The 20,787-nt window shown below is 40.1% G+C and overlaps 1 protein-coding gene across 1 annotated transcript in view; it reads right to left on the reverse strand.

The window, feature by feature from the left end:
* Positions 1–8,564: 8,564 nt before the first annotated feature.
* The window catches only part of LOC140734747 (protein shisa-like-1), a 176,202-nt gene continuing 163,979 nt past the window's right edge, over positions 8,565–20,787 (reverse strand). The window contains exon 6 of the mRNA XM_073059185.1: positions 8,565–18,341. Coding sequence (XP_072915286.1) covers position 18,341 — 1 coding nt within the window. The 3' untranslated portion in view covers positions 8,565–18,340. The remainder of the gene's footprint in view (positions 18,342–20,787) is intronic.

A 20,787-nucleotide genomic window follows, 5' to 3' on the forward strand; every position in this document is an offset into this window, starting at 1 on the left:
CTACAAGTGTTTCATTATGCCTGAAGGAATAGGAGTTGTGTCACTGGGTCTAAATGCACATTTGCAAGTAGAGGGTCTGTAATGATACAACACAGGCTTAATCTCTTGTGTAGGAAGAAAACAATTTCATCTGCAAAGATGACTTTATAATCTCAGGATATCTCAGATATGTTTGATTAAAATATGGTTTTGAATTACCAACAACTTCCAAATAGACAAACAGAAGATTTAAAAAGAACTAGGTCAAGGGAGCATATTTAATACACAGCATTTAATTGTGTTTTAATAATGTGATTCTTTCAGGCATCCGTTTCAAAGCATAAGATTAGTAAAATGAAAAATGCATCCTGTTTCTCCCATTGGGTTTAGCAGTTGTTTTAATTTTCTTGAAAGCTTGCCAATTCATAGAAACATAAATGATATGCAACCATATCTTCAGGCATTGATGCTATTTTGTAACTTTTAAAAAATTTAATTTGTCTAGGATTGAGGGTCAAAACAACAACACAATTTCTCAGTCCTCTTTGCATTTATTAAATATATTAAGGTATACAAATGCAGTATCTCCATGGTTTCCATTATTTTGTAGAATATTATTACAATTTTGTGTAAACAGGAAAGGCTGCATTTGGCCCATGTCAGACAAGCCCACAGAACACAAGAGCACAAAAACAGGAGCAGGAATAGGCCACTCAGCCCACAAGCCTGCCCCATTATTGTGTGATCATGGTTCACCAATGCTGGCCCCAACTCCATTTTCTGTGCAGATCCTTACAAACTGCAATTCCCCAATCTTTCAAACGTTAACCTATCTTCAACTATATTAGACTAATATATTAGACCTATATTAGACTTCCAACAAATCTAATGAGCTGGCCTTAGCGCCCTCAGTGCCAGAGAATTCGAGAAATTTGTTACCCCTCTGAGAGAAGAACATACAGTGCAGCATAGGAACAGATCCTGTAGCCTATGGCATACATGGCGATTATGATGCCGGTCCAAAGTCATGCCATTTACTGCACATGGGCTGTATTTCTCCATTCCCTCTCTGTCTACTCAGGTGCCTCTTAATCATTGCTACCATATCTGTTCATACTTCCCCTGGCAGTACACTGACCTTATTCAAACATATAAAATCCTAGCGGGGCTTAAAGGGTAGATAATGAAATGCTTTCACTTATAGAAAAGTCACAAACAAGTGGATATATCTATACCATAAGCGGCTGATTCCATCTGCCATTTCTTTACCCTTTCTCCTAATCTGTCTAAGTCCTTCAGTAGCCTTCTACATCCTCAAAACCACCTGCTCCTCCACCTTTCTTCATAACGTCTGCAAAATTTGCAACAAATCCTTCAATTCCATCATCCAAATCATTGATATATCATGTAAAATGAATTGGTCCCAACACAGACTCCTGTGGAACACCACTAGTCAGCAGAAACCAGCCAGAAAGGCTCCCTTTATTCCCGCTCTTTGCCTCCTATCAATCAACCACTGCTTTCTCCATGTTAAAATCTTTCCTGTAATACCATGAGTTCACAGCTTGTTGAGCAGCCTCATGTGGCACCTTGTCAAAGGCCTTCTGAAAATCCAAGCACACAACATCAAACAATTCTCCTTTGTTTATTCTGCTTGTTATTTCTTCAAAGAATTCCAATAGACTTGACAGGCAAGATTTTCCCTTAAGGAACCCACGCTGACTATGGCTTATTTTACCATGGGCCTCCAAGTACCCAGAAAGCTCATCCTTAATAATTGACTCCAACATCTTCCCAGCCATTGAGGTCAGACTAACTGGTCTATCATTTCTTTTCTTCAGCCTCTCTCTCTTCTTGAAGAGTGGAGTGACATTTGCAAACTTCCAGTCTTCTAGAACCATTCCAGAATCTAGTGATTCCTGAAAGATGATCACTAATGCCTCCATGATCTTTACAGCCACCTCTCTCAGAACTGGGCGGTGTACGCCATCTGGTCCAGGTGACCTTATTTACCTTCAGACCTTTCAGTTTCCCAAGAAACTTCCCTCTAGTTATGGTAACTTCACACACTTCATGCCTCCTGACACGTGGAACTGTCACCATACTGCTAGTGTCTTCTACAGTGAAGATAGATGCAATAAATCTGGCGTATCCAAGTGGCAGAACCTGTTGTTTGGTTAAGCGCGAGGCCAGATTGAAAAGGTCAAGGTGTCAAGGCACAAGATGAGGTACTGCCAATCAAGGTCACTGTTCACGAGGTTTACTCAGTTCTGTACTATGAGTTCTGAACTATGGGATTCACCTGTGGATTTCAGTCCAGAAACACTATTTGCTTGTGGTTACTGATTGCTTGATGCTTTTTTTCCCATTGACGGTCTTTTCATGGGTCATTTTATTATTTTATTTACTTATGGACATGATGTGATTTAAAAATTCTCTACACACGGGAGGTTAGACAGTCTTTTTACGTATATATATAGGGTCTGTTTTTGGGTTTCTTTGTTCTGTGGCTGCCTGTTAGGAGACGAGTTGCAAGAGTGTATAATGTATACATACTTTGATAACAAATGTACTTTGAACTTTGAACTATTTAAATTTTGAACTTCTAATGTGTGAAGTATGAGTAAACATTTAGTGGCTTGATGTCAAGATATTTAAGTTTCTTTCTTACTCTCACATGAATGTCCTAATCTTCATTTTAGGTGATCGAAATGTTAAAATACCAGCTAAAAACTGTGTTTTGTACCTCCTGGTTTGTTACCTGAAAGAATTTTTCAATATGTGTAGCAGCTCAGTCAATAAATGTGACTATTGTTACTGCACATCACTGAACCTATAACCCTAACCATGAGCATCGGAAGCAGAATTAGGCCATTTTACCCATCAACCTCTTGTAATGATGCCTATCTCCATCTACTACAGTAAAAGTTTTCAAGTGTTTAAAGTTTTCCTGATGTTTCACTGCAGAATGTTTTCTAGAAAACCTGGTCAGTTTAAAGAGAACATAGGAACCATTGGAGTGTAGGAATCGGGGCTGCGGTAAGTGTACAGGGAATGCAGTCACTGGAGCCCTGGCGACTGGATGGTTGTGGGGCAGATATCCTGGTAGGCCAGTTGTCAAATCATTGGGATTTCTGAATAGTGATGATAGTGGCTTACACTAGACAACATTTTTTTTCAGAAGTGTTGATTTCCCAGGACTTATTTTTGTTTATGATTGACCACTTTAAGCTGAACACAAATAAGATTTCAGAGTATCACGTAGGCATTTGGACAAACAGGGCATTAACTTTTATTGAATAAATACATTTACTTCCATAACAGTGTTGATACTTCGCAATAGTTCAACTAAGTTAAAAATGTTTTGCTGATGATTTTTGTTTGTACTCAGCATCTGATGCGGCCTGCTTAAATGTCCAACAATAATTAGCCAGCATTGATGGATTCCAGTTGCTCAGAGACTGTTTCTCCATGACTGCAATATCCTGGTGTAACTGACAGCACCAAGATTTGCAGGGAAGAGGTCTAAATGGGAATGCAGAAAATTAATCTTTAGTGACATGGTGCACTTCATGGTTTTGTATGTTTGAGGCATGTTGTCAACCAGTCTGGTGCTGTGCAGTTGCCCAAAACTTTTTCAACCATATCCTTGAAAGCTTTCCATGTGATTTTCTGCAGTCCCTCGAGAAGTTCTTTGAGGTATTTGTCATTAATGACCTGTTTGATTTGTGCACTAAAGAAAATGCCTTCTTTAATCTTGGTGTCAGTTGTTATGACTTGAATTATGAATTGAAATGACAAATATAGGCAATTTAAAACAAAAGTGCATGAGAGGTAAATTTCATGGTAATTTTCATGATCAGCAGCAATAAGATAAACCCTTCTAGTATTCTAGAAGCAAAATCTTTGTTGTCCATTGTTACTGGAGTTTCATATTGAGGTAAGTGCACAGCACAGTGCCTATTAGATTTGTTCAGACAGTGTTCTTTAAGGCCAGTATAAATGCTGGATTTTTGCCACTGACCACCACAAAGTACAGGCTGCGACGTTGAAAATCCCCAAGACTGAGAGCCATCCTGCAACGAGAATTTGAAGAAATTAACACTAACCTTTGTTCATCACCAGTCAGCCTTTAGAAGAGGATAATTAAACCTTTTTTCAATGACCAGCTATTTTATTTTTTCTTTATGTGTACACATAAATGAATACTTCTGAAAAGGCTTAGCTTTCTTATAAACAGCTGAATTTTGACATGTTTAACAAGACCTTAGGCTCAGCTGTTAAAATTCCACAGTTGTGAGTGGTTAGTCTGCAGTTCTGAGATTAGTAAATTGGGGTCATGGGGTCAAACTTGAGTAAGGCTCCTCTCCTGTTATTGTCAGTGCCGCATCACCTTTAATACATTTTGAAATCCTGCTGTCTTCACCTATTGCTCCATTGTCACACTGAAGACTCTTTTCGCTTTAACAAGTATCTAGATTTGAGATCTTTTCCAATAAAGATGTGGCTGTAGTATGGAAGCATGTACAGAGCAGCAGTCTCATTCGAGAATGGCAGGGCAAATATCAATGTCTGGTTGAAATTGAATTCCTGAAAATAATAATAGCCATATTCTCACTTTTTTTTCTGTTTGATGTTTAGCATTTTTTTCCAACTTCACTTTCAAAAAGGGAAAGGAAATCTTGCTGGAAAAAGAACTAGCTAGATAGTGGCCATGGCCAACTTGTTTCCAGTAGCAATTAGATTTATATAACACCATCATCCACTGAAGTGGAGAACAAAAGAGCACGTCCTCTTAAAACAGTCAGTGTCCAGAAAGCATTTCTTCCAAGTCCGCTAAACGATAATCAACGTATCAGTATGTGGTTATTAGTTTCCCTTGGTCCATTAACTTTTAAATACATTGTAAATGTTTCCCATCAATTTGCTACACCATTGTGAATTAATCAGATTTTTGTTATTTGAGGTAGAACCCTGGAGTTTTGTTTGGTGATGAACAGCAAAACTAATAATTTATCACATTGTACATTTAACTAGATCTTCAAAGCAATGCAGTAAGGGGTGCTTTCATTTGGTTACAGACAAGAAACATCTTCATTGTCAATGAGGGAAGACTGAGCTTTTTCTGCATACAGCTCAAGGTAAGTTCACTATGTGAATGTGTTGGTACAACACTAGGGACTTAAAATTCATGGTGTTCTATGCTTAGAACAGGACGTCACACAGATCTGCACTAAAGATTTAAAAAGCAATGTTTTGCAAAAGTTTTTGGAGTTTGAATTGAGGCTGTCTACAAGAAGGGTCAGAGCTGTCTATTTCCTGAGGAGACTGAGGTCCTTTAACATCTTCCGGATGATGCTGAGGATGTTCTACGAGGCTGTGGTGGCCAGTGCTATCATGTTTGCTGTTGTGTGCTGGAGCAGCAGGCTGAGGGTAGCAGACACCAACAGAATCAACAAACTCATTCGTAAGGCCAGTGATGTTGTGGGGGTGGAACTGGACTCCCTGACGGTGGTGTCTGAAAGGAGGATGCTGTCCAAGTTGCATGCCATCTTGGACAATAACTCCCATCCACTCCATAATGTACTGGTTAGGCACAGGAGTACATTCAGCCAGAGACTCATTCCACCGAGATGTAACACTGAGCGTCATAGGAAGTAATTCCTACCTGTGGCAATCAAACTTTACAACTCCTCCCTCGGAGTGTCAGACACCCTGAGCCAATAGGCTGGTCCTGGACTTATTTCCACTTGGCATGATTAACTTATTATTATTTAATTATTTATGGGTTTGTATTGCTATATTTCTTCACTATTCTTGGTTGGTGCAGCTGTAACGAAACCCAATTTCCAATAAAGTATGTCTGTCTGTCTGTCAATCAGTGGACAGGAGTGTGAGAAGAAGAGGCAAATTCACACAGGTTCATGAATGACTATTGTAAAAAGCAGTGCCTTGGGGCAGTTTCTGGAACTTGAACTGCAGCCGATCAGTGAAGGGGAGCATGACAAGAAGAGGTGACTTCACAGAGGTCCACGATTGACGATGAAGAAAGAAGTGCTTTTTGGCAGTTTTCGGAGTTTGAACTTCAGCCAATCAGTGAATGGGATTCATCAGCAAGGGTGAATAAATGTAAGTGGAGTAGCCATTGTTGGAGTGGGCCAGATGCAGAGTGGGGAGGCTTTGGTTCTGGCTCATCAGGCTTAGGCAAGATCAGGCAAGGATCTGTTAAGTTTCTTCTTCTTCTTCATTCCTTGCCTTTTACAGCACAGTAAGAGCAGTGCTAATAACTCCAGGGGCAGTGTTATGTTTTATCTGTATGAAATGGGAATTCTGGGAGACCTATAGCCTCTCAGATAACCACATCTACACCAGGTGCACCAATCTGCAGCTCCTCAGAGAACCTGTTAAAGAACTGGAGCTGCAGCCTGATGATAGTCAGTTCATATCTATCTATCAGTCAGTGATAGGTAGGAGATACAGGGAGGTAGTCACCCCTATATTGCAGGAGGCAGGTAACCACATGACTGTCTGGAGGAAGAAGGGAAATGGGCAGCCAATACAGAATACCCCTGTGGCTGTTCCCCTCAATAATAATTATACCATTTCTCATATTGTTGAGGGGGATGACCAACTGGGGGTGGGGGGGCATCACAGCGACCAGGTCTCTGGCACTGAGTTTGCTGCTATGGTTCAGAAGAGAAGAGAGGTGAGGAGGATTGCAGTGGTAATAGGAGATTCTATAGTTAAAAGAATAGACACGAGATTCTGTGGATGAGATAGAGACATCTGGATGGTATGTTGCCTCTTGGGTGCCAGGGTCAGGAATGTCGCCAATCATGTCTACGACATTCTGAAGGGGCAAGGTGAGCAGCCACAAGTCTTCTTACATATTGGCACCAATGACATAAAGAGGAAAAGCGGGGATGTCCTGAAAAGAGATTTTAGGGAGCTAGGTAGAAAGCAGGACCTCCAGGTAGTAATCTCTGGGTTGCTGCCTGTGCTATGTGCCAGTGAAGGTGAGAATAGGAGTACAAGGGAGATAAATACATGGCTAAGGAACTGGTGCAGGGGCAGGGGTTCAGATTTCTGGATCACTGGGACCTCTTCTGGGGAAGGTACTACCTGTACAAAAGGGAAAGAATACACCTGAACCTGAGGGGGTCCAATATCCTTGTGGGCAGGTTTGCGAGAACTGTTCAGGAGGGTTGAAACTAATTTGGCAGAGGGGTGGGAACCAGAGTGATAGAATTGAGGATGGTGCAGTTGGTCTACTGATGCACCATCATTGACTCTCGGAGACTGGAAGTGAACGATAGGCTTTTATTAACAGCAAAAGGGAGCATGACATCTCGGAGACTGAGGGAGGAGCAGTGCCCCAATGGCCTTTATACAGGAGTCTCTGGGAGGAGCCAAGGAAGCAGTCAGCAGAGGGGCGTGTCCAGACAGGTATACATAGTTTACCACATCTACAAATAGAGGCAGTGAGTAGTGAGACTGCTGGCAAGGAGAGGCTGATAATAGGGTAAAATTGCAGTCAGCAGGATGAGTTGCAGTGTAAAAGGGGGACAAAATTGAGAAGGGTGATGAAAACAGGTCTGAGTCATGGCTGGAAGAAGGTTATAGCTGGGAGTGTAACATCCAAGGAAACACATTGTATTGAAAGAACAGACAGGTAGGCAGAGGGATGAGCATAGCTCAGTTGGTAAAAAAATGAAATTAAATCGTTAGAAAGAGGTGACATAGGATTGAAAGCTAAGAAACTGCTAGGGTAAAAAGACCATGATGAGAGTTATATACAGGCCTCCAAACAGTAGAAAAGATGCGGGCTACAGGAGATAGAAATGGCCTGTCAAAAGCGCAAAGTTATGGGGGATTTCAATATGCAGTTAGACTGGGAAAATCAGAGGGGGAATTTGTAGAATGTTTATGAGCTGGCTTTTAGAGCAGTTCTTCTGCCTCAAATGCAAAATTAGTACACAGGTGTCATGTAATATAATGATAAAACGGGGGAAATATTCCCAGGTAGTGTTATTATGATCAGTAGAAGGAATATTTTGATTACTGTGATATATAAATAATGTGACTAAAAGTTTTTTTATCATGACAATGAAACATTACCTGTTACAAAATTTTAAATATCAATGTACAATTGATGTTGTAGCTAGTATCTAGTGAATTATAAACATTTTTACACCTTATTTGAAGTAGTATTGGATAGATTGTAAGAACATAGAATTATTAGTTATATTACACAGAATTTCTTTTTTACTGATCAACTTCCTCAAGAACTGATGCTTTGTTGAGGACTGTGTTTGTGTTCTAAGGAGCCCAGTCTCTGGAGGCAGATTTAAATCTGCAAGTGGTAATTAATTAATTTCAGGTTTGCTAGTCTTTGGATTGATGGATTAGGGCTATAGAGTGCAGGTGTTCAGGAATTTCAGTGTTGTGGGAAGGAATGAATTGAAACTGTAAAGGATTTATAAAGAATGCAATGAGGCCATAAACAGAAAATAATTCAGGAAAAATACTAATAATAATAAAAACTTGGATTCCTTTAACAATTTACAGAAATTAATGAAAATTGGTTGAGGCATATAATATCTTGTCACTTTAATAGATTTGCTCACTTAATGCGTTTATTTAAGCAGTCTATTTGCACAGATTGTTGGTGTACAATATTTCTGTTTCCCACTAAAACTGTGAGTTTGACAAAGGCAAACACATCACACAGAGATAAATAATCTAATTCAAGACATTTTGTGTCATGGCACAGTAATGTCTTATGATGTTACACTTCATGATATTTGCATACATCAGATACAATATAACATAACTGTAGTATCTCAGATCAGTATTATCTAATAGAACCCAGTTCTTACGCCTAACACTGTACCATTACTGAGTAGTTGTACATTCATGGTCCACATGACCACAATACTTAGTGAAAGCTACACAGTGTTGCCCAAAGCATGGTGTTGTATATCTGCTTAAAGCTCAGAGACTACTTCACAAACACTGAGCATGACAAGACAGGTGTGACACATTGTCAACCTGTTTCTCAATTGTTCCCACTTGAAAGGCTGCGCAAAGTTAATTTCCAGAGTCATCATAGAAGATGCAGGGTCAGGTGGCTAATATACAGTATATTCATTAATCGCTTCCTTGTCCATATCTCTCTTATGAAAAACTATTATTGAACTGTTCGTTTAGTGCTGAGAATATCAAGTGATCTAACTCCGTGCATTAGTTTATTTGATGATGATGATGATGATGACAGCGATGTTGGCATCAGGATATAGTAATAGGAAGAAAAATGAGGAACACCAAGAATTGAGAGGGATAGGTAGCATAAGAACTTGTACAGAATTCAATTGGCTCAGCCTGAGAGAATAGAAGGCCGTTTAGGAAAGCTTCAGAGAGCTTTATGTATAAATGCACAAAAAATGGCAAATGATATTCGTGAAACTGGGCTGTAAGTAGCCACAGGGAAACATTGTTATGGATAATGAAGGGCAGAAGGGGGGATTACATGCCCTTGGTTAAACTGGGCCACATCACCTGCAGCTACACTGGAAGTTCCACGTGGAGGTTCTGCCATTAGCTTTGTAATGGAGACATTTCAGAATTCCCATGGCATTGGAAATCCCAGACTTCAGCCCAGCTGATTCCTGGGGATTTGCCCAGTTTCTAGGTATCCCTCCATCTGGAGTCCAGTGGAGGTGCAGGTTCCCTTTCACACACACTGGAGAACCTATCCATTGCATCTATATCAGTTTAGGTCTAGCTCACAGCAAATCCATTCATTTGAATAGCAATAAGTACATAATTCATTTGAACTGTTTTAGTATCTTTAGCTTTTTGTTCTTTTAAAGAACGAGGAATTTTTAAGGAGTGGATATCAGGCAATGTCAGATATATTCAGTCTCTGACTCTTCGGATTGTGAGTAACCAAAGAGAGCCTTCAAAGCAATGTGGAGCAAGGTTCTTGTTCATTTGTTCCCTTGATAGCTGCACTGGAGAAATATTACATTATGCTAGGTCTTGCAGATTAACTTCCAGCTGGCTTAGCAGTGAAGACGGTGCACAGCAATCTGCTTCTGGTAAGTATGATTAACCAGTGAATGTGGGTGCCTAACCATGCCATTTATTCACTCGTGCCTACTTGGCCATTTAATAAGATTATGTTGGTACAGTTTCCTGCCTCATTACCCTGATCCCATGGTTGATTAAAATTTATTTCAGTTTTGCATACATTGAAAGACTCAGCCTCCACAGCTTTCTCATTCTAAGAATTCCATAAACTTATAATCCTTTGGAGAGAAGAAATTCGCCCCCTTCTCGTTCAAAAATGGGTGCCTCCTTCTTTTGAGGCATTGCACTCTGCTGCTAACCTTCCCCTCTGGGAAATGACCTTTTGGACTGAGCACAGTTTCTTTTGAATTTAGAAGACTGAAAGATGATCTCATTGAAATACGTAGTTCTGAAAAGACTTGGCAGTGCAACTGGAACTGTCATTCTCCCTAGTGGGGTCATGTTCTCAAAATAAAATATTAGCCATTTAGGAAAGTGATGAAAATAAATTTCTTCACCCCAAGGATAATGAATCTTTGTAATTCTCCATGCAAGATTGCTGTGAAATCATGGTAACTCAGCTCAGTATATCCAAAACAGAATCAATAGACTTTTAGATATTAAGGGAATTAGGGGATATGGGATTAATGCTGGAGAGTAGTACTGAAATAAATACCAGCCATGATCTTACTTCCTCCAAAAAGAGGGTTTGGAGGCTTGCGGATCAATGACCTGGAGAGCTATTTTGGCAGGAGTCATGGTTTATGCTTTGGCTCTTGGTAGGGTCACCCATGCCAAACAAGTCAAAGGGTAGAGGCCAGACTAACAGCGGTCCACCTGTCCTCCAGATTCAGGGGTTCAGCTAGGGCTAACAACCCTGATTGATCATACAAAACCATTATGGAAATGGCAATTGGAGAATCTTTCAAAGTCAGTGTGGGACAACATTCCTGAGTCTCCATTCAGGACCTGCATGGTTGACAGAAGTGAAAACTGAGAGAAAGCTACTGGCATGATGAAGCTAGCCTTGAACACTGGCAAGTTCAAGACCAAAATTGGTTTCTGGTTTGTACAACTATGTACAACATTGGCGAGCTAGCACAAAAAAACATGCACTGGGTATCAGTGAAAGCAATGGATGGGGTCTGGCAGACTAAAGGCAGCAACTGGTATAACAGATTTATACTCAGGAAGGGAAGATAGTCAGCATCATGATGGTGTAGTTGTCATTTTGAAGAAAGGCATTGAGAAGTGCTTGCACACACATACAAATGCTGGAGGAACTCAGCAGGCCAGGCAGCATCTATGGAAAAGAGTAGAGTTGACGGTTCGGGCTGCGATCCTTCTGCAGGACTTGCATTTCCTGGTTGATTTCCAGCATCTGAAGCTTTTCTCCTGTTTGAGAAGTGCTTGCTGGAGTGGAAACCAATCAACAGCAGGCTGATGAGAATCAAACTGAAAGGGAAGCAATTGAACATGACTGTGATCCAGTGCTATGCTCCAACTAACGATAGTAACTCTGATCACCACATCATGACATAATCATTGTCTTAGGAGATTTAAATGCCAAAGTGGGAAATACTTCACTTGGGTTATGGGCATGCATAGGTGTGGAAAGATGAATAACAACCGCAAAAGACTGGTGGAATTCTGTGCCATGTGTGGTGTATTTAATATTTAAGTTATATTTGAGTGTCCTTGTATATATATTGTTTGATTAAGTATTCCTGTTTGCTTAAATAATTACTGGTTATATGTAAAAATATATTAATTGCATATGTTGTCACACAACCACACACAGCTCATTTAAATTAAAGGCGAAGTTACACCCGTATTTCAGACTCATCGCATCTTCATTTGAATTAGTTTAATGTTTTGAAGTTACAAAACATAACCTGTGAATAATCTGGTCATACGAGGGACCCTCTTTCCACATGATTAAATCCACAAACTGGCATGGTGCTCAACCAATGGACATGACAAGAAACACGTTGACCATTTGATTATCTGCATGGGGAGATGGTCCTTGCAGGACGTAAAGTTGAAGAAAGGAACAAACACCACTTTATTGTAGCAGTGATGAAATTCAAGCTGAGAAGCACTGGGACCAGATCGCATGTACAAAGATATCTTGATGTTAAGACGCCCTAGGACACCAGTGTGAGATCTGCCTTCACCATTCAACTTAAGAGCATACTTCAGGCCTTGCAAGACCTTGATGAGGATGTGTCAGTAGACAAGATTGATACAATGTGGAAACGGATTGTCTCAGCCTTCAAGGAGAACAGCAAGTCTTGTCTAGGGTACAGAGCTGGAAAGAAGAACAAAGAATGGATACAGTAGTAAATATGGACACCCTTAGAAGAAAGATGAAAGATTAAGAAGAAAGTAATAGATCCAAAGTCAAAATTACTTAAGGTGAAACTTCAACTAGCATACGCTGAAGCTAACAAGGAAGTGAAGACACTTGTAAGAGAGGATAAGAGAGTCCACATGGAAGACCTTGCAGTGCAGGCTGAAGAAGCAGCCAATCAAGGTGATCAGGGAAATATATGAAAAATTTCAAAATTGGTATGTGAAAAGTTCCACTCCAGATTCAGTGGTCCCATGGGAAATAAGAATCGTCTGCTTTTGACAACCGAGAAAGAGCAAGTAAGTACGATGGACAGAGTATTTTGGAGAATTACTGAATAGACCACCACCAGAAGAATTTGACAAACAAGAGGCAGCAGAGAAATTTGTCATCAACACAGATCCATCAAAGAAAGAAAGGTTGCTGCGATTAAATCAGATAAAGAATAGCAAAGCTCTAAGACGTGACAATTTGAACTCTGAACTGTTTGAAGCTGAAGCAAAACCATCCTGCAATCATTGTTTACTATAATCTGGGAATGGGGACAAGTACCCAAGAACAGGACAAAAGGCGTTATTGCTAGGATCCCCAAGACAGGAGCGCTATGCGATTGCAACAACTGGTGCGTAATTACACTTTTGCCAATGCCCAGTGAAATACTCGCCAAAGTCATTGTCCAACGGTTTACAGGTGCTGTTGCTGTGTACTTGAGGAAGGAGCAACCTGGCTTCAGGAAGAACGGAGGCTGTGGTAACATCATTGAGCAGTGCACAGAGTGACAGAAACAACTGTATGTAAATGTCATGGATATTGAAAAGGCTTTTGACAGCATCCACAAGGAGAGCCTCTGGTGAATTCTCAAATCATGCAGGATCCTTTCCAAAACTGTCCGGCTCATTCAAAGTTTCTAAGCGAACTTCATCTGCACAGTTGGGGACAGCAACTTGAGCTTTGACATTGATGATATCATTTAACCTGGAATTTGACTGAGTTATAAGGCAAATAATGAAAGTTAAGCAGAGGGGCATTTAGATGGACTCTATTCTCTACTTTGGAAGACCTTGACCTTGCATTGTTATCACATACATATCAGCACATGAAAGTCAACACTCTGCACCTGTGCACCTTTTGTGGACAGGTTGGACTCAGAGACAGCCAGAGAAAGACTGAGACCATGACCCCCAGTGTAGAATCTCTTCCTCCCGTCAAGGCATACAGCACTGGCAGATTCACCTACCTGCAGAGCATCATTCGGCAGGGACGATGGATGACGTCCAGAGAAGACTTAGCAAAACTATAAATATCTTCAGAGCAATGAGCAACATGTGGGGATCAATCAAGTTCAGTGTCGACACAAAAGTGAAGCTGTACCTGAGCTGTGTTCTGTCCACACTCTTGTACAGTCAGAATGCTTGCTGATGACAGAGAGTGATCTTGCCAAGGTTTTGTCATTTCAGACCTCTGGAATAAATTCTGTATCTTCTGACCCTGAAAGATCTCCAGCCACGTCCTACTCCTTCAGTGTCATCAAGAGGACATGGCCACAATCATCCTGAGGAAGCACTGGAGGTGGATTGGCCATGTGATGAGAAGAGAGGCCAGCTCCATTATCAAGACAGCACTTCACTGGATCCCTGAAGGGCAGAGGAAATGCAGGCATCCAAAGGCAACGGTGCCATATTGTAGAGGCTGAAATGAGGACCCAGAACCACATCTAGGGCACAATAGAGAGGACGGCCAAGGACAGACGGAGATGGAGGAATATCATCACTGCCCTAAATGACCATTAGCAGGCATAATGGTCAGTAAGTAAGTAATGTTCTTCTTTAAAAATAGAGCAGAAGAAACTGGCTTGGTGAGGGATGAATGGCCTAGTTCTTTAGTGCTTCTCTTTCTTGAAATGGTAGCCAAAACTGCTTTACCACAGGGTGGTATTTGTTAAGCCATCAGTTAGATTGGAATTTAAAGATAATCAAATTTGCAGGGAAATTACAATGAGATGCAAGAACTACAGAGTACAGACAATGAGGGATGACAACTATTTTAATACTTCAATGTTACTATGTGAAGGGCAAAGAAATTGGAATCAAAACCTGGTAGCAAAAATACAGTTGCAAAAAAAGAATTTACAGAGAGGATGGTGTTAGTAGGATCCAGATACAGTCATGCAGAGAGGAAGGATGATCATATTAACCCCCGATTCCTGAAATGAAAATGGACATAGCAGAAAAGGATTTGGGATGCCTGTTTGGAGGAGTTGGCACTGGTGTGTGACAACTGCTGTGCTGATCATACAAATGTGAAACAGACTAAATATAGAAAGATCACAGAGGATATAAAGAATAGAATAATTGGAGAGGGAAGCAAATGTGTACAGAATGACAGCTAACATAAAAGGGATCCTTAAAGTCTTCTACAAGCATATTAATAGTAAATTATGAGGTGTCAATTTGGGACCAAAATATTGGATCAATACATGAAAAAAGAGGGCATGACGGAGACACAATGTAAGTACTTTGCATCTGCCAGCATTGTAACAGAGAGAAATATTTCAAGACTGAGCAGCCTAAGAATTGATGGAGTGGAAGTACTGTGGAGGTTGGCTTGTTGTATTGGGAGGCTTGTTGACAGATCTGGATGGGAGGCATTGGAGGAGGTAGGAGCATTAGTTGCACAGATATTGACTGTTACCTTTCAATCTTGCATAGATATGGAAAATTGACAGACATGGCCAATACCCGTGCAAGTTCTTGTTCATTGAAAAGCATTAAAAACCAAACAACTAACAATGGGCCAAGAAGTAAAACTTTAACAGAATTATCTGTGACTTAGATATGTGGTTCAGCTTAAATAAAGCTTGTTAAAGGCAAATCATGTATAACCACATTGGATGAATTTTGGTGAGGTAAAAACAAGATGGGATTAATGTAGGATGAGTAAATGAATGGTTGATGGTTCGTGTGGATTTGGTGGGGTGATGGGCCAGCGTCTCCATAATACACAGCTTGGTTGCACAGCAGTTGATGTTATGCATGCAGAGTTCCAAAAGACAGTTGACTGAATGCTGCATAAGATGCAAAATTAAAGTCCATGATACATAAAACAGAATGAATGTGGTTTTGGCTTTGACGATAGCAGCATTCCTCAATTCTCAGGAACACAGTTTTAATCAATACATTGTAAAAACTTCGATTTGGGTGTATAGAGCACAATTTAAAAATGTGTTGATAGTACAAAAATTGGTAGCTTTAGAAAATAGGATACTGACAGACATTATGTTAAAATAATTCACGCGGTCGAATGAGCAGATGATAGTTAACACAGAAATCTGGAAGTGGTATGTTCTGGTAGGAAGAAACCTATTAAACATGGCACAATTCTAAAACAATACGCAGCAACAGAATGCAAATGCACTAATATCTGAAAGGTTAAAAAAGCAATTTAAATAGCTTATGTAATCCTGGATTTTGTTAATAGGGAGTACAAATTATGTTGAAACCCTCAGAACATTAGGACAGCCATAATTAGAGCACTGTGGGCATTACATCTTAGGAAGGATGTGAAGATTTTAGAATGGGCACAGGATTGTACCTGGAGACAAGGGTGAAAGCACAGGAGGATATAGAGGTATTTACCTGAGAAGAGATTTGATTAGGTTGTTATAGGTGCCGACAAAGTACATTGATGGAATGGTCAAAGACCAGAAGGCACAGATTTAAAATGACTGACAAACGAGACAAAGGAGTAAACTCTTATCGTATGGAACAGGCCATGTTAAAGAATGGTGGAAGCAAATTAAGTCATGGCTTTTGAAAAGAAATTGGATAAATCCTTGAGGGAGAAAATACTGAGCTCCAGAGAAAGAGACATGGAAAAGGATTAACTGCATTTGCCTTAGGCTCAATAAGCAGAATAATCTTCACCAGTGCTGTAATGATTTTATAATTCTAAAATAATTGCTTCAGAACTTTTACAAGTTGTATTTACCAAGGCAATTTCCAAATATCATCAGTTGTACCTGGACCCTATCCTTCACTTGACAACAAAAATATGCTGTACCCTCAAGTTACAGGCCAGTAGAGAGCAAAGAGGATATAGTTTTGAACATCTCAATACAATTTTTGTCTGCTGGATCATCACTATACATTCTATTCCCTTCTTCTCCACTCTTCAAATTTAAGGGTTCTTTGGTTATAGAGGTTGTTCACTTCTTCACTGCTACTTTGTCTGCTCTTGTTTGTATCAACAAATTGATTTTTACACCAAAAAATAAACATTTGGATATGGTTCATTCCATTTCCACTTCCAGCTGAGCGAAAAACACACCTTCACCATTGATGAACAACAGTGTTGTGCCAGAGTAAAAATGTATTTTTTTTTGTCATTTGCTGCTTTCAAACATTCTTGTTTTTCTATGCCAATAATTTTCTTTCTACCTCCGTCCAATAGATTGGACGAAGTCAGGATTGTCTCATTTAATCTTGGATTCATATTGAATTTTGTGTTGGTGACATATTTTCTTCACTTTCTGCTCGGTGTCTGGAATTCGGTGCACCTGTTAACCATACTATCATCTTATCAAGATCTATCTTCTTCGTACACTTTTCTCCAACTAGTTAGCTGATAATCAAGCGATGAAAGTCATCAGATATATTCAAGAGATTCTAAGCATTGGAAGCCTCTGGATTTGTTGCTTTCCAGTCAATAACCTGTGTTCAAGTTACCTCCACAGCAACCTCTAGCAGCATGATAGTCTGACATGAACTGCTGCTTCCACTTGGAATGAAATGATGAAAAAAGAAAACAGAAATATGAATCATTTTGAGATAATTAATGAGAATTTCGGCAGAATTTCGACTAAAGTGTCTGTAGGTATCTTGAAGGCGAGACCAATTGTGGGTAAAGAGCGAGTCTAGTTATTGTGAGAGGCAAGGCTCTCATAGCATATCTCATATCTGGGTTGTGAATTAGGAGAACAGGGCAACAGAGTTCTGGAGATGGATGAAAAATGCAGAATATCAAAGAAAAATCAAGGCAATAAACAACGAATTGCAAGCAATGATTTCACATGTTTTTGCTTTTCCACTTCAATAGACCCAATCAATTGTATGGTGGACTATGGTCAATACAATTCTATAAACCAGAGGATTTCACATTTCATTTAAAGTCTCTTCCCTGTTTCTATATAATATTATATATAATATTCTGCTCTTATATTATTGTAGAACCACTGTTTCTTGTGCCTTATGTCATCGCCAGGTTCTAATCAGGAAAATCTCTGCAGTTGTTTTGATGGGAAATATAACTGAAGATAAAGTTCCAAATGGACTTTCTTTTAAAACCGCATGTTATAGATGACTGAGAGATATTTGGAAATATATTCTAAGGCTTGCATATTTGTATGGTATCACCCAGAGTGAGCATGAAGCAGAAGGTGCTGCATACGTATGAACAGGAGAAAATCTGCAGATGCTGGAAATCCAAGTGCGTGTTACACACACATGTGCTTACAATCTTGGTTATTTTTCCATGCAATTACAAAAGAACAATGTGCAGGAGATTATGAGAGCGCTCAGGATTTAGAAATGTAACTCTGCACGGCCTTGAGGAACATTAATGAGCAGGTAATGCTGAATACCCCGGACTCCACATGTTAATATTGTGTTTGTTTTACATAAAGACTATTGCTTACAAGTCACATTCAGTTTGAGTAAACACATTTCCCAACATTGGACTTGGCTACCAGACACTTGATTGATCACATGAGCTACAAGTTCAGTCCACTGGGAATATCTGTATAGTCAGGACCATGATCAAGCACCATAGCCTGTGTCAGCTATTTCACTCTGTAGGTGTGTCGACTGAGATGATCCTCTTGCTGTGTTTTAATGGTTGCCTCTTCTTTGTCTTTTCTCCATATCCAGGCACTATTCTGCATCTGCAAAACACAAGTTGACTCCTCAGGAAGAGATTACAAGAAGACTATATTTAGACCAAGCCAATGTAATACTGCTTCTGTAGAAATTACCAAGAACAATTATGACCACCAATGTCATATGATATGGCATGTGATAATAATGGTGATATTTATTCTGGGCTTAGTTAAACAAGGCATTATCTGGAAATCTGAAAATCTGCTGTGATAATATCTCTGTAACTTGGCTTGGATACTCTTAAACTTGGTACTATTTTGCTCAATTTACATTGTTCTCCATGGTGAATTACCTTCTGTAATGAATGATATTGAAAGCACAACTTTGTGACCTCAGCACAGAAATATTTGAGAAGTTTTGAAGTTAGGAACAATTTTTTTGTGGAGGTTTAACTGATTAACTCTTCAACTCTAATCCAGTCCATTTAAAATGTAGCATATGAAGTTTAAAGCACTTTCTGAGTCCTCAAAGTGCTAGGGAACTTTAATAATGGATGATTTGTTTCCATTTAATTGTAAGAAAACAAATCTTAACGCAATAAACAAAAATATTGAACAATGCTTCTAATGTTATATCTACACATGTTGAAATTACATCATTACCTTGTTAAGCAACCAAGATTCATTCCTGGTCACAAGAGTGATAATGGAATCAGAACTAAAAGGGATACTTGCAGCATTAGATATAGAGATGAGGCATTAATGAAGCGACTGTACTGGGAATCCACCAGAGGGCTCAACCATCTGTGGGCAGTCCCACAACAATAAAATGGTTAAAGTCATCACAAGGCTTATTGTGGAGTGGGTCAATGCAGCAACGTACAAGTTCTACTGGTCAAGGCTGGTGCTGGCAAGCGGTGCAGCTCAGGGTGTACCCTGGCTTATTTGCTGAGCTGCTGGGGTCTAGCAACAGCTTCTTCACGTGTTGGGTACAGGTGCCTGCCTCCTACTGTCTCTCTCATTTCCTATTGGGTGTGATGGAATCTACTGGCTCCCCCTTCCTTCCACTCCCCAGCTAGAGATGACAACCATCATTGAACTTGTCACCACTGTTGAACCTGTTACTATCTACAGGCTGTGGAAGTTTCTGTGGAATGATATCAGTCACTGCCTGAGCAGATGTCTTCTTTTATTGTACAGGGGTGATACACCTATGAGTGTTTTGACCAAGAACATTGTAACAAATAGGCACTCCATGGGTAGTGTCAGTGGGGTGTCAGTGTGTTGTTCAATTCGGCACTAAATGACATCATTTATAGATAATAGAAATAGATTGTGTTCTTAATATAATTTGTCAGTGGTTGTCATTTTAATCTAATTGTTATGCTTCGAATGGCTCCTTAGAATATACAAAATGTTTTGCAAATGCTCTCCCTCCCTGCTAGCAGAGAAATCCACATCAGGTTGTCAAAGTAGCATTGAAGTGGTGAGAGCAATGCATGAGGTGAGTAATTGGTTCAAACCTCAGGCACAGAATTCAGCTCAATACCAACTAATGTGGTAAGTACCCTTCGTGCTGAAGTCGTGGCAGCTGTTGCACAGGTAAAACAGCATGATCTTTCAGAGCCAGCTAATCACAGGGCATTTTTATCAGGAATTAGTTTACAACAGAGATGTTAAAATAGGTTCAATACACTATCTGATGCCCTCCCTCCAACACATGCAGGAACAGAGAGGATCATGAGCCAGTGTGATTTAATGGGATTCATCGCCGACACACAGGCTAGTTGTTGATTGGCTGTTATTATAATTGCTCGAGGATGCGGTGCTTGCCAGTATTCCTTAGTTTCTAAATTCCTGCGGGTGTGAACAACGCAAATTGTTAGAAGGAAAGAAAAGCAGCGCAGTCATCAGCAGGAGGTCATTCTTGTCTAGAATGAGTCTCCAACCCGAGCCCCAAGAAGGATGTGTTCATGCAGTACCCTGATGAAACCTGCCTCTGCTCCTGTTACTGTTGTAACCTCTGAGCACATCAAGAGCTTCCCCGCTACTGGCTTTCGGCCACGAGTGTGTCAGTCTGCTGGGTCACCATGACAAGGCAAATGGCAGCTGCAATCGTGACTCATGCGCATTATCCATATTACGTGTGCATTGTGTTAACAACTAACGAAATGTTGAAACACAAAATGTGAATAAACAGACTCTCGGCATGCTCTGACATTGATTGCACTGCTTGTATCTTCTCCAGGAGGCTGGTAGTGCTTGGTTTAAGATACATGGACATATGCTGCGTGTTGCACTGTTTCATTATTGATGGTTAAGCCTTGCCAAGAAGAAGAGTGAGAAAGAAAATTATATAGAAAGCCACCTACTAACTAGGCTGTCTATGGAGAACTTATTAAATGTGCCATTAGGAAGCAAGCTAGTAAATTTCCCTCTAACAGCCTTCATCTAAACAGCTAGCAGAAAGAGTATAATCCCCCCCAAGCATCAGATTTCAGACCATCCATAA

The sequence above is a fragment of the Hemitrygon akajei genome, chromosome 10 (assembly GCF_048418815.1).
Source record: "Hemitrygon akajei chromosome 10, sHemAka1.3, whole genome shotgun sequence".
NCBI lineage: Eukaryota > Metazoa > Chordata > Chondrichthyes > Myliobatiformes > Dasyatidae > Hemitrygon > Hemitrygon akajei.